The 15,253-nt window shown below is 41.7% G+C and overlaps 1 protein-coding gene across 12 annotated transcripts in view; it reads left to right on the top strand.

The window, feature by feature from the left end:
* SUMF1 (sulfatase modifying factor 1) overlaps positions 1–15,253 on the top strand; it is a 328,295-nt gene that overhangs the window by 35,862 nt on the left and 277,180 nt on the right. For 9 of the 12 annotated variants that reach the window (XM_073351175.2, XM_073351178.2, XM_073351172.2 and 6 more), the window contains 4 exons: positions 1,462–1,544; positions 3,910–4,032; positions 5,038–5,152; positions 6,398–6,511. In XM_073351175.2, coding sequence (XP_073207276.1) covers positions 1,462–1,544; positions 3,910–4,032; positions 5,038–5,152; positions 6,398–6,511 — 435 coding nt within the window. The other 3 variants (XR_012159766.2, XM_073351170.2, XM_073351177.1) reach the window with 3 other exon arrangements.

The raw sequence follows: 15,253 nt of genomic DNA, 5'->3' as shown, positions 1-15,253 counted from the left end.
AGGTGAAGTGACTTGATGAAGGTCATCCAAAAGGCCAGTGGCAGAATAGAACCTGTTTCCTGAGCCCCAGTCCTATGCTCTATCCACTGGCTGTACTGCCTTCGTTTAACCTAGGCAGTTGGTGGTTGCTTACATACTAAAGCACTGAGAGTTTTACATCATGATTTTCCTTATCCTAGTTAATATAACTGTGGATGTTCTTGTTCATATGCATATGTAATCTTTCTCTGAAAGCCTACTATGCCAACCCATTTTGGGGCAGGTCTGGGTTATTTCACTTAGCTCTTCCACTTGTACTTCCTGTGACCTAAACAGACATTACCTTTTTCCTCAACTTGCCACAAGGTGCTTTCATTGAAGTAGGCAGCAATAGTTTATATGTAAACTGTAATACAACTCTTCTGTATGTATTGTTCATAGCTGTTTTTGAAGTAAGAACAATGTTATGATCCTTATACTATAACAACTACAGAAACAACTTACCATTCTGTTTAGAGAAACATTGCACACTAATGCAGTCATGAAGTGTTTGTATTTGGCAAAGTAATGCCAATCTTAAAAACAGTTCCAAGATATTAAAATTGAGATTATTTTTGTGGTTCGTCTGTCTCCATCTACTGGAAGTTGATAGCAAATACTGCAGATCCAGACTAGTGAGTTTAATTAACTGGAAAGAAAATGACAAGTGTGCTAAATGGAAGTCTTGACCTTAATTGGCGGAAGTCCTCAGGGTGTTGTTTAATAGTCCCAAAAATACTGATTCTAGAGTTAGAAGCTGCCAGACTAAACTGGTGAACAAGTTAAAAATAAACTCTTTAGCCATAGCAGGGACAGGATATAACATTGCACAGCACTGCAAAGAGATTGCTGTGATGCTTAGTTGAAATCTGATTTACCAGCATGATGTGCTCAAAAAAGTCTAAAATAGTCTATAAGACAACCTGGGTAAGCTTCACAAATAGTTTCAGGATGCAAAAAATACAGCTGGAAATTGGTGAGAAGACAGAGCTGTCAGACATGAATAGCCTGCTCAAGGTTGTATTTTCAGGAAGTGAGCTATAGTTCATAACATCAGAGACTTGGGAAAACATTGGGCTTCTCTCAATCCCTTCAAAATCTGAAGCAGGTCAATATTAGTGAAAAGCAGTCATTAAAAGAACTTTGCAGATTCAGTCACTTCATTTCCCCTCTGCTATTCTCCATAGTTTATTATTCCATACTTGCACTGGCTTTTGTTTGGTCATTAACGCTGTAGACTAAACATATGGCTCTCAGTTGGTTAGAGATGATCTTCCACACAGTGGGTTTGGAGGCAGTAGACAGGTTTCTGAGCTGTGAGCTTAAAAATTAGGTGTAGTCACTTCTTCACTGTTGTCACTTGGATGTTTCCCAGAATAGCCTGTGACTGGGAATTTAGAAGACCTACAACATTCTTCTTGATTCTACTTGGCCTGTTTTCAGGTTGCAGCTGCTCCCTGGTGGATGCCTGTTAAAGGAGCTAATTGGAGGCAACCTGAGGGACCAGATTCTAATATCTCAAAGAGGTGAGCCAGACATGACCTTTCAGTTTTAACTGTGGTATTTACTTTGTGTCTGTACAAATTCAACGCGGATGGTGGGAGGCATGGTTTGAGACGGGCTTCTTGCTGTGCTCTTTCTATTGCTTCTCAGTGTATAGACAGTATTTTTTTCCTGTTGCATATAATATTGTAATTGGGACTGCTTGAGCATTTGCTCTAGTTAAAGCATTAGCACTTGAAAGAACTAATAACCTCTGTCACGGTTAGATAAAATACACTAGCTGGGCATGTTGTATTGATTTGAAGCTTGATTGGACTTTAGGTGTCCTGTTCACTTTTGATGGTCTGGGACCTGCCAACCTGAGAGAGCACTGTGGCTGAGATCAGCAGAGGATGCTCTGGATTAATTTATGTCTTCCCAACCCTGCTGCACCCCTTTCATTATAAAAGAGTTGCATGTAAGGTATCCCCTGAGTGTGCTCCATGGTTCAGAAATTCAGAGGCCATCTGTCTTATAGAGAATGGCTCAGGATGTTGGGGGTGGGGGAGGAATACAATTTTCAAAACTGCCTAAGCAATTTAGGACCCTAATTCTCACTGAAAGTCAATGGGACTTAAATGACTTAGGAGGGTAGGCCCTTCTATATGTTTTATCCATGGGTTTGTTGCAGTGAGGGAAATGAGGGCACATTCTTCAGTGATGATTTTTGTGTAATGCTGCAGAGTGATACACTTATGTAGTTGTAAATCTTGTTGTTAAGGAGCTTATGTTTGGTGTCCTTATGTATTGTTAAAGAAATGATGATGAAACAGATGATGATAATCAATAACTTCATATTAAGAGCATGTTAAGTTTCAGTCTCTCACTGATGTATTTAGGGTTATTTAAAAAAAAAAAAGCAGATTTTTTTTTTTTAGTCTGTCTGGTAGAAGCTGATGTATTGAATCCCTTAAGGATGGGGCCACATATCTTTAACATCAGTTGATGGCTGGTGCACATCATCTGCTCTCGAAGGGAGAATAAAGAGAAATTATCTGAAGCAAAAATAGAGGCAGTGGTATCAAGAGACAACAAAAAAATAATGAAGAGAGATTTAGGTCATAGCAGTTAACAGCTTTGGAAATGTGCTCTCTATGCCTTACATTTTGTATGAGTTGGTTGTGAGCCTGGCCTAGTATAATGTTCTTTATCTAACCCTTTCTTCAAACTTCCCATCACACAGAAATAGTCTAAAAGGTAGAGAAAGAAACAAAGAATGAAGATTAGTGGGAGACTGGGAGACGTGAACTAGTGAAAGTGGGAAAAGTGAAAGACCAATAGCTAATACAGTGAGTCGGAAGCCTTGAGCATTCAACTCTTGTACCAGAAGCCCCTACTAGCAGGGTGGTAGCTCACTCTGCTAGAGTGTTTTGGCGGAAGAGGGGGGTGGGGAGGGGGGGGCAGGGGTATTGTGGCCAGGATAAATGAGACCTTCCGTCTCAGAGGGCTGAAACAGTCCCTTTTGGGTAGGAGGGGCTGGGAATGTGTGAGCAAGAGGGTATGGGGATTAAAACAGGGAAAACATGGAAGTCATTTGTAAAAGTTTGCAGTAAAAAATCCTGCTTCCGTTCCCAGATTACTGCAGCTCCAAAATGAGGCTAAGTGAGGTGTTGGCCAGTATTCCCTCCTGCCATTACTCCCCCCCCGCCCCCCCCCCAAAAGTAAATTTCTTTAACAGATTTGAGGAGGGGAGGGAAAGAAAATAGAGAATTAAAATTAATAGCAAAACTGATATAAAAATAACCTAACTCTACAAACCTAAACTGTGCCCCATCCAGAGGCTGCTCTTCCTCTGACTCTGTCTTCTAATGAGTTACAGCATACCCTTAAAACTATTGTGGAAATGTGGCCTAACGCTGCCGCCTCAAAGGGCTTTTGGCCTGATCCTGTGAGGTGCTGATAAGCTATGTTCTCACTGAAGCCGGTGGGGGTAGTTAGTAGCTACTAGTTCTACAGACCCCACTCTAAATTGAGTCTGGGTGAGGACACAAATGGATATGACAGAGGAAATGCAAGAGTGAACTGGATCTGTGGGTAGAGTGCATAGCTGTGATGCATCATGTTGTTATGTACAAATTCCTTCTCCTTCCCCCAGTTCCTTATTCTGACTCTTGCTGCTCTTGATTAATGCCTTGCTCTGGTATTTACTTCAGTAATTTCTTTGCTGTAAAACTAACCTCTGCACCCAGTTCAGACATAACTGAAGTCTTGCATGAAGGATAGAAACATTCCATGTACAGTCTTAAATCATGACCACCTGGTCTGAGGGGGGTTTCATAAGGTGCTTGCACTCTTGAGGCTGGTTGACCATGCTGATGTCCTCATTCTGTGTCTTTTGTTGCTTATCAGAATGGATCACCCAGTTCTTCATGTCTCCTGGAATGATGCTGTAGCGTATTGCACGTGGGCGGGAAAACGATTACCCACAGAAGCTGAATGGGAGTACAGCTGTCGAGGAGGCCTCGAGAATAGGTACTTACCTGTCAAGATTCTTCCCTTGTGAATGTATAAGATTCTGATATCTCACCATGCAGAGAAAAGCACTGTTTATTTTCCTTAACATTTTTCTTGCACAGGTACATGCATTTGCAGTAAATGTAACACTACTTTATTTTGTACAGCATCCTTTGTGTAAAGTGTATCCCAGAAAATGCTTCAGTCATCCATATAAGGTTGGAATTAAATAATAACTAAGAGACAAAGTGCAACAAGACTGAGATTGAGATGTAGGAATGCTGTTGTAGGTGACGGGAGGTGTGGTGTAGAAGGCTCTTGCTGCCCCTCCCAAAATTGGTCAAAGAGTCAGAGAAAGCCAGTTTGAGATGAATAAAAGGACTGGGCTGGGGAGTAGAGAAAATGAGAGCTCAAGTAGTCATAATTCCTTTCATTGCACAGACACTACTGGGTTCATATGTCAGTCATTTTGTATATCCTAAACCTAACACATTATCTCATAGAACAGCAGATCGTGCTGCGGAGCTTCAGTTGCAATATGAGAACCATCATCCCTTTTAAGGCTTATTAAACATTGTGGGTTTATACAGATGGAGTTGGAACACGGATTGTATATATTCTATATGTCCGGCTTCTCAGATGTAAACTATGTAAAGAATATTTACTTGGTAATTTTTCTTATTGTATCTCCAATTAAAAAATACAACTGACAAAGATGGGAGTTGGGTTTAATTTTCTAGGATCAACTCTACTTAAAATAGTTTAACTTTTTTTATAGCAGTAGTGCTACCTAGTCAGATGACCATATAAGTCCAAAACATTGACCAAGCACTTGCATTCCTCAGAGTATTTTTGTGTACCCGACATGAACTAGATCGGCAGTTTTTTATTGATGAATCTATTCAAAATAGCTCTTTGAGACTGGTAGCAGTCCTCTCCCTTCCACTTTTTCCCTCCTGTTGCCTCTAACTCTAAAGGTTAGCCATATTTCTGATAGCTTGTGTCTTGTGTTTCTTCCAACAGACTTTTCCCGTGGGGCAATAAGCTTCAGCCAAAAGGTCAGCACTATGCCAATACCTGGCAGGGAGAGTTCCCCATAAACAATACTGGAGAGGATGGATACAAAGGCACTGCGCCAGTAAGTGTGTCAGAGTACATTCAGCTAAACTAACCCTCTTCGAATTGAGGGGTACGCCCAGTGTGATGGGTAATAGGGTTTTTCAATAGGTGTCGGCCACTGGAAGGACACTTCTCGCAGCTTCAGCTTTTCAAGCTACAAGATGTTTAATTCCAGCCATGGGTGTTACAGGGGAAAAGGCTCTTTTTAAGGTTGCCATCTTGCAGAGTTCTCACCAATCTTAAAATGGAGAAAGGCACTATATATTTATTTCTACAAAGTGTGAAATGGAGGCTAAAAATAACTTTCATTTAACTTTTTAGATTCACTAAAGTTTGCTATGTTTCTGCTTTAATGCTTTCAGGATGATGAGTTTGGCATAGCTTGCCCTGTATAAACAAAATGGTTTTTGACATAGTGGGGTCTTTGATGAGCATTTTGAGTAAATACTCAGTTTCATGACCTCTAGAATCCTGTTTTTTCAGTTTATTGGGAAAGATGTGAACTTCCATTTATAAAGGTTAGGAGTATCTCACCGCAAGAAAGCCATCAAGTTTTTAATGCTTACAAGGGAAATGCATGCTGTAGTCTTTTTAAATATGTAGACTTCTGTGAATGCTAGTTTATTTAAGAGAAGTGGTAACTAGAAGGGAAGTCAGCACAAGCAGAAGTTGAGAGACCTTCTCCATTCTCTTGGTGGGAAATCTGGCATTCACAAATGGGGATGTAAACTAGTCTTACAATGATCCACTGGAATCTAATTCCCATTAATGCAAAGTGCAGTTATGTGTTTGTATGTTGATTAGAAAATATCCCAGCATCTGCTCAGAGCTGCTAGTTGGAATTTATTGTCTTGTAATTAAATCACTGCCTCTAGCAATAGCAGGGTCAGCAAGAAGATAATTTATGGTTTAACAGTAGTACCTGTAAGTGTTGGGGGAGGAAACCTTGAGAATATGTTGTCATTGTCCACAAAAATGATGATTTGTATTGTTGTTTAAAAAGAAAACAAAGGTTTTCAGAGTTCGGCCCTTTTGTAGTTACAATACTGAACCCTTGTCTCTGAGTATAAATCCTGATTAAAAGAGCTTTCTTGTTCCTGAGCCTCTGTATTTCTGCATATAACTCCCTAGTTTCCGATTCAAAGATCTAAGAGCAGGAACATCTAGTCAGTGGATTTTTTACCTTTTGGTCATCAGGAGTTAAATGCTATTTCATGCCAGAAGACTGTAATAAAATGATCTTTCAACATTATCTGCAATCCAGGTTACAGCATTTCCTCCAAATGGCTATGGCTTATACAACATAGTGGGAAATGCCTGGGAGTGGACATCTGACTGGTGGGCTGTTCATCATTCTGAAGGTGAAACTCACAACCCAGTGAGTATTTTTTAATATCAGATGTGCTGTGACATGCCTTTTTGCTACTCTGCTTTATCTCCAATCAAAGCCCCTAGCTCCCCACACCATGCTATGCATGGGATTGGCCAGGTTCTGGTGAGTCAGGCTATATTGCCTCTGCATGTTGTTACTTTCTACAGTGACATTGTAGCATTTTCTAATCTGTGTGACGACGACGTCAATTCTACAGATCCATCCGAGGTCTGGGAATTGAATCATTTTACCCTAGCATCAGTCTTATAAGCACTAAGACTTACTAGTGCTGCAGAATTACTAAAAACAATGACTGCCTGGTTACCCCAAGAGGGTGTAAGATGTAACAGAACTGCATAGAAAAATGTGTGTTCCAAGAAAATGGCACAACTCATTGCGCTGGTGGTTGCAAATCATAGTTTACAACTTATGTTTGTAGATTGATATATTAAAACACTGTCTCATTTCATGGTTTAAGATGTATTGAGTCCTGGATGTACCGGTTGAGTCAAATATAAAATGTAGTTTTGGAAGGAGAAATAGCTTCCACATAGTCAGGATACTAATTTGGAATGGATGAGTTATTCCTTTTCTTTGGTAGTCTTTTATAAGAATTAGCTTTGCCACCTTTCTGTGGGGGCCTCTCTGTCTGACTGCTTTTGTGCTGTGGATTCCTCTTCCAGTCTCTCTCAGCAGACTCAAGTTCCAACATTATACCTTGATTTCTCCTCTGATCAAGGGGAGCTAAACCTAGGAAGTGAACTGCAGTACTCTCCTCCTGACAAACGTTCAAAACTGCAATATATGGTAATTATTATGATCTCCCTTAGTTGCCGCTTGACATAGTCACAGCCCTTTCTCATAGCACAGTAACTGCTGGCAGCATGAGCAAGTCATAATTTCTGCTTCTCAGTAGATTGTACAGATCCTTGTGTCCTGCCGTTTTCAAGAAAAGAATGTTGCCAGCCAAGAGAAGTCAGACTCATTCCAGAGTATAGGGCTCACTGTTGCCTTCCATAGTATCCAGGAGGCAGCTTTTTTGGTTGCATATGCCAAACCCCCCTAACAAATAACAATCATGCTATTCAATACAGGTTGTTTGTCATTGGATAAAAGACAGAAGGTGGCCTAATCTTCTTCCTTGTGTTATGCATGTTAAACTTTTACTGAGGCATTTTTAAACCTTCAGTTTTTCTTGCTTGATATTAATTTGAGTACTCTTAAACTATTCTGGTATTGCTGTCACTGGGCTGGTGCTGGCCCAAGACCTTTCTCTTCCCTTCACATTCCTGCTGTTTGTCCTCACAGAGACCTCTACAATTTCAGCACACTGAACTAGTGCATGGCTCGGCAGAAAAGTTCTGCAGAAAAGGACCTAGGAATTACAGTGGACGAGAAGCTGGATATGAGTCAACGGTGTGCCCTTGTTGCCGAGAAGGCCAATGGCATTTTGGGATGTATGAGTAGGGACATTGCCAGCAGATGGAGGGACGTGATCGTTCCCCTATATTCGACATTGGTGAGGCCTCATCTGGAGTACTGTGTCCAGTTTTGGGCCCCACACTACAAGAAGGATGTGGAAAAAGTGGAAAGAGTCCAGCAGAGGGCAACAAAAATGATTAGGGGACTGGAACACATGACTTATGAGGAGAGGCTGAGGGAACTGGGGATGTTTAGTCTACGGAAGAGAAGAATGAGGGGGGATTTGATAGCTACTTTCAACTACCTGAAAGGTGGTGCCAAAGAGGATGGCTCTAGACTGTTTTCAGTGGTAGCAGATGACAGAACAAGGAGTAATGGTCTCAAGTTGCAGTGGGGGAGATTTAGGTTGATATTAGGAAAAAACGTTTTCACTAGGAGGGTGGTGAAACACTGGAATGCGTTACCTAGGGAGGTGGTGGAATCTCCTTCCTTAAAAGTTTTTAAGGTCAGGCTTGACAAAACCCTGGCTGGGATGATTTAATTGGGGATCGGTCCTGCTTTGAGCAGGGGGTTGGACTAGATGACCTCCTGAGGTCCCTTCCAACCCTGATATTCTATGATTCTATGCTTAGAGTATAAATGAGAACTAGGTTACTTCTTAGTAACTAGAGACTTCAGAGGACAGTTCTTCAACAGATCAACCATACAGAGTCTGTGTGTGGTGCTGCATGAACCTTGGATCTGCCGGAAGGAGTTGCAAGTGCATTTTTAATTCTGACTCATGGTTGCATATACAGTCAAATGTTGTGTGTATTCATTTTAATATTTCTTGGCAATAAAATGAAGTATTCTTCTTTCCCTTTTTTTCCCCTATGTAGAATTGCAGGGTATCTTCCCTTCTCCCCTTGTCACTTTCAATGTTTGATTCCCTTCCGTCTCACTTCTTGTCTCATAACAATTAAGGTCCAGTCCTTTGACAGTGTATTAGAAGTGCTAGCTTTAAATCCAGGTTTGTCTCCGTTTATAAAAAGAAGGCTTTGGGGTGACATGCAGAGGATGAACTTGAGGAATTTCAGATGAAGAAAGTTAAGACTAAAAAAAAAATTCTCCTGAAATATTAGAAATCTTGATGGGAATGGGTGGATGAAGCATGGACTGACTAGTAATTCCTGTCAGTTGGAAGGGGAACAACTGAAGGCCACGCACAGCTTTCCAACGTCTGTATCCGCACCGTGAACTGCGTTCAGTGGCCGAGAACAGTGCATGGACTCCGAGCAAGCAGATCTGTGAATTCTATTCTCAAGGGAGAGTAAGGATTTTTTTTCTCTCACTTTGAGAGACAAACAACATCTGTGTGTTTGGAAAGAGATGGGAATGAACACAGGACTAGCAGTTTGTGGCATAATGTGACTCTTCCCATCCTTGTTCATCTGTTTAATTGAGTGGTGACTTTGATTTTTAGCCATTTGTATTCAGGGCTTTGGAGCTGTGCTCCAGCTCCAGGCAAAAACCTGCAGCTCCACTGCTCCAGAGCTGCTCCGCAGGCTCTACTCCAAAGCCCTGTTTATATTCCTTTCCATTGTGGATGAAATAATGTATTTGCAAGAATTTAGGTTATCAAGGAATTGGTAGGCTCAACTTGCTTAGTGGACAGTGATATCTCATAACAAGAAAATACCAGTTATTGAGGACATTTCTTCCTTGCTATTACTGATCACCAAGGAAGTTAAAAGTGGCACTTGGATCAACCAGGCCACCTCTTTCCCTTCTGCAAAATAAAAGCACTATGTATGGGATCTATAGGAGAGTTGTATGATTTCTGTGTGGTACCCTGTCAGTTTTTCTGTAGATAAGGGAAGAGCAGTAATACTTTGCACTTCTTTACTCCTTTTCTTTAAACATATTGCATGCTTTTCTAAAGCACTTACCCCCATTATATCAATGTCATTAAGCCTAATTTTTAGATGAGTAAACTGAGGCCCAGAGTGGTTAATGACACACAAGGTCACTGTAGTAGTACTGGGAATAAATCCCAGAAGTCTTGACTGCCAGTCTACATCTTACTGCTAGACCACATATACTGCCTTTGGCACTAGTTAGCTGCACACTGTATATTTTTAAAATTGTTTTCTGTTTTTATTTAAAAAAAACAGAATTAAAAAAACAAATACAAGGCCCTTTCCATGTCTGCTGTGCCTTGCTGTTCCATTACTTGTGGGCCCAGCAATAGCTTGACTTTTGGGCATACCCACCACTTCATAGTACTGCTCCTGTATGTAGGAGTCTCGTCTTCAGCCAGAACATGTGGTGATAGCACTGCAGCCATCTCTCCAATATGTGACTGATGGAACAGCTTGAGTCACTTTTTCCTCTGCTGCTTTCTTCCATATGCCATTAATCAAAACAAAATTGGGCCATGTTTTCAAAAAGCAAATGCAACCTCAGAATTTGAGAGTTCCTCACATACTTAAAAAACCCCATCACAGTTGCCCCCATGTAAATCAGCCAATTAATTATTGCATGCAATTGCCCATAAATGTGTACAGAAAAAGCTACCTACAGGGTTATACAGACTTTGCAACACACTTTCAGAAGCCTTTCTTAAAAATTATCCCAAAATGCAAATTGTTAACTCAATGTTGCAACTCTATATTTAGGGAGTTTTTAAGTACTTATTACTTATGCCATTGCCCTAGAATGGTCTGCTTTGAACATAAGACTGAATTATTGAGTTGATACTATAAATATATATTCAGGTTACTCTAACAAATATCTAGAGGACTACATATGAAACCCGGTCAACTTTCGGTAGCAAAGGTGCTAGAAAACTTGTTCAAATTGTAGCTCTTTTCAAAACTGTCAGTGCAGTTAAACTTAATTATATAGAAGCTTGTGTGAGAATTTCTAGAAGACAATAAAAAGTGTTGAACAGACATGCAAATTCTGACATCTTCTGGTGTCTGTATCTGTATATAGTGTTTGTATTTGCATATGGTGCAATTTTTTTTGTTTCAGGAGTGCCCAGCATTGGCCTAATTCTTACTCTGTTCCCATCTGAAGTCCTTGGTAAAACTTCTCCTGGGAGAACATGAAAAGCAATATCCAGAGCCACAAAAGGCTCAGGGGTCTAATATATTTTTAGTAGTAAAATGTGAAATAACTGTAACCATACTTTCCAAGCATCAAAAATAGAGGGCAAAACTCATTTCTAGATGCCTAAGTGTCAACCCAGGTGTGCACAATACAGCCCAGCTAGATATAAGGCATGGCCTCACAAATCTGAGACAAAAAGCCAGAAACAGACACCATCAAGCATCGCTATTTAAGTTCCCTTTCCTTTAAAAGATTCACTGGCCACTTTGGATGAACATGTTCTACTTTTTGTCTTTTTAAGCCATTTTTCTCCTGAGGGGAAGGTGTCAGTCAGCCTGGGTATATCTAGCAGTCCTGTAACCATATCCCACGCTGTCCTATCAGCATGCCTCAGCCTGGAGCCACAGGGCTCGCAGTAGGGTTGAGCAATGAAATCAGTTTATATTCATTGCTTGTCTCTGCCAAAGAGGTGAACTAGTATCTGTGGTGGTGGCAGCTTTGTAATTTGTCTAAGTTACCCACTTGTATCAGAGAGGCCAGTGAGCAGTCATTGAGTGACAAATGCAGGCAAGGTTTCAACCAGAGATCTTGAAATGAATGACTCCATTCCTCTTCCAAGCCATCTTCCTTTTAAATCTTTAGGTATTTCCTTTATTGCCGTTCCCCTACCTTCTCTCTCTCTCTCTGTCACTCATATACTCTCACGCTACATCAATGCATACATTCAGGTGAAAAACCTAAAAAACCTCTAGCACAAGGTGCTGCGTGGGGTTTTTTGGTTTGTTTTTTGTTTTCATTTTTGTTAGGGATACTAAAAAAGCACATGGTAAAATGTTGAGTTTGGGGTTTTCCTTTCCCTGTTCAGTATTTGTAAATTTATTAGCACCTTTATTTCTAAATGACTGAATGGATAAGGTGGTCAGGCCAAAAGAAATTGGATACCAAACTTTTAAATCACAGTGTCATATCAGAGTGCTCAATCCACTTCACAATAAAGAGTTTTAAGAGACTGGCAGGTTTCTCTGTGAAATTCCACCTTCACTAGAGTAGAGTTCTGGTGCTAAATATTTCAATTCAATGCATATGAAATGCTTCATTTTGTGCTCTCTCATGTCACTTGTGCAGATACCACCCTTATTACTTTCAGGTGAACCTTTTCTAAGATTATAGTGCTGATTGCTAATCAGATGAGAGGGGATATAGCGGTGGAGTGGACTCACTACAATAGATCCCAGATTCCAACCCTAAACCTTTTCTCATCTCATTGTGTCTGGATTTTAGGGATAAGAGCCTGTTTCCTAACTGATATCTGAGCGATTGAAAGGATTTGAGATGCTCAAGAGAAGTGCACCCTCATTAGAAGTATTTCTTTGAAGAAATGCTATTGTATTTGCACAGCTGTATTTGCAACATCTATGCAGCAGTGCTTCAGCACTGAATTAAGAGGGTCTTGAGACACAAGGGTCGTGTATGATTTCTAAGCAAACTAATAACTGCTTTAACTTAGCTTCTGAGTTCAGTCCAAACGTTTTCCCCTTACATGCTGAAAATAAAGTTTTAGCAAAATGAGCTATTTTACTTGAAAATTTTTATTACTTTTAAATTTAGATTTTACTGCTTCAGAGACAGATCTTGAAAGGTAATGGTGTTGAGTTCTAAAGAAGGAGCGTTTGTAATGTGAGTTCTGACAGTGCTTTCTGAGTCAGCGGATACACAATTGAATCCCATAATAAGGAAGAAAAGAACCCCACCCTATTCCAAGATAGCTCGGCTGCAGCAACTTCCAGGATATTAAAAATGACTTGGAATCTGGCAGATATGCTGCTATATATTTTTTTAAAGCCTCTCCATTTTCTGAGCCGTGGACTTATGCTATGCAGGAATTCATCTGTCTGCTTAAAGGTGAGAAATGAAAAGAATTTCCTGAAAGAGCCTACAATGGTCAATGTGACTGAAATCTGAAAAACCGTTGAATAAGGTGCAGAGATGACATGGCTTATTCTGTGTCCATACTGAAAGTACAGCCGTACATCCAAGGAAAAGACTGCTTCCAACAGTGCCAAGAGAACACAGTCCAGGTTTGAGCTTTGTCAAGCTTCAGATTAAAACACTGCAACAAATTGGGGTAAAGTAGTGTGCTTTCCCAATACTGTGTTTTTAAAGAGACCACCAATGTGGTATCCAAGAGTTCTCTGTCATTTTCTCAGTGCTAGTTGAGATACATCCTCAACCCACCTACAGGAAGAGGAGGGAGAGAACCAGGAGTCAGACCAATTCAGCTTGATAAAAGGAGAAACCCTTCTGTTTTGGAGAATATTGGGGGAAGGAGGGAAAAGATTGTTGGCAGGAGCTTAACCCCCAGTTTATCAGATAGCATTAGGGCTCCTCTATCCCATTGCAAGGCTATTTAGATACCCACAAAACATGCAAGAAGCCTGCACTATGACTGGTTGTGTTCTGCCACACAATATAAGGTGCAGTGGACAGAGTCTGAAGATGCCACATCCTTTCCAGCAACTGTTCTATTTTTCCTAGGTTCTTGTATTGTTACCATCAGCTCTACAAGAACTAGTCAGATACAATGTCTTAAGCCTATGGCCCTTGAAAAGCTGTCTGATAGCTGTAGTTACCTATGTGACTTTGGTGACTACATTGGAAGAAATCAGTATTGTTTTGGTTGCAGACAAAACATTGCTGGTGGAGAAGGAAAAAGGAAGAGAAGATCAATATGCTAGTCAAAGCCAAAGGTTGGACACAGTCAACTTGAAAGTCAAGTAACAGCAGAAGTTTTTCAACCAATGCAAGATGTATTTTATGCCAAAACATTTCTAATAATCTCAGCTTCATGACTGAACTTTTGTGGTGTAAGTAGTTTACAGTAAAGGTCTATCTGGGATGGTGTAAAGTTGGTTAGTAAAAATGAAGGAAGCTGCTTACAATGGTGGCAAATGAATGGAGAAAATATCTCTGTACAATTCAAGGAGGTCCTAACAATGACACGGTTATTCCCAAAGGCTGTCTCTTCTATTTAGTTGTTTTCCGTAAACTAAGAAGCCAGTCTGTTGCCTCTTGAAATCATCCCACAAGGTTCTTACTTTGGAATCCAGGTGCTTAAGAAAAAGTTTGCAAGGTCATTTTGAGATGCTCACTGAAAACTGCAGTTAAACAAGGGCTCATAAGGCATGCTGTACACCTATCAGTCTTGAAGATGCACGTTAAAACACCATGACTCTCAGGTAGCTCTCAAAAATTGTCTTGTCACTCTGGCTTATTGTCAACCTGATTAGTTGTAGACAATTGTGGGGAGATTTTCAGAGGCCCTTAGGGTAGTTAGGCACTCATTAAAAATGATAGGGAAATGGGCCCTTACTTTCCTTTTTCCCAGTGGTATTTCATAACTACAGATTCCAGTATCAAGTAGCACAAACCTGGGGTAAACTTAACCAGTCAATCATTGGATGCCATTGTTGAAGCACTCAAATAAATCTCTGAAGCTGCTAGCAGTCAAGAGCAGGAGTGGGCAAACTTTTTGGCCCGAGGGCCACATCGGGGTTGCAAAATGGTATGGAGGGCTGGGTAGGGAAGGCTGTGCCTCCCCAAACAGCCTGTCCTCCACCCCCTCCCACTTCCCACCCCCTGGCTGCCTTCCTCAGAACCCCCGACCCATCCAACCCCCCCTGCTCCTTTTCCCCTGACCGCCCCCTCCCGGGACCCTCCACCCCAAACCACCCCTCTGGGACTCTACCCCCTATCCAACCCCCCCCTGCTCCCTGTCCCCTGACTGACCTCCCAGACCCCCGTCCCTAACTGCCCCCCAGGATCCCACCCCCTATCCAACCCTCCCTACTCCCTGTCTCCTGACCACCCCCTCCCCCACGAACCTCCACCCCATCCAACCGCACCCTGTCCCCTGACTGCCCCCGCAGGGCATCCTGCCCCTCATCCAACCCACCCCCCCTTACCCTTACCGTTACCCTTACCATGACCCTGCTGCTCGGAGCGGCAGGACAGGCTTTTTTGAAAGCCTGGGAGGTGGGCGGGCGCAAGCCGCACTGCCTGTGTGGTGGCGTTGCTGCGGGCGAGGGGCCAGGGGCGAGCCTCCCCGGCTGGGAGCTCAGGGACCGGGCAGGACGGTTCCGCTGGCTGTAGTTTGCGCACCCCTGGTTAAGAGTGTCTGAGGCATGAGGGTTTTTAGCGGGAGGGAGAGGATCACAGTATGGGGATGAACATACA

This window comes from Lepidochelys kempii, chromosome 7 (genome assembly GCF_965140285.1).
Source record: "Lepidochelys kempii isolate rLepKem1 chromosome 7, rLepKem1.hap1, whole genome shotgun sequence".
In the NCBI taxonomy this organism is placed as follows: domain Eukaryota; kingdom Metazoa; phylum Chordata; order Testudines; family Cheloniidae; genus Lepidochelys; species Lepidochelys kempii.
The sequence above is the reverse complement of the archived record's forward strand: the minus strand, read 5'-3'. Positions and strand labels throughout refer to the sequence as shown.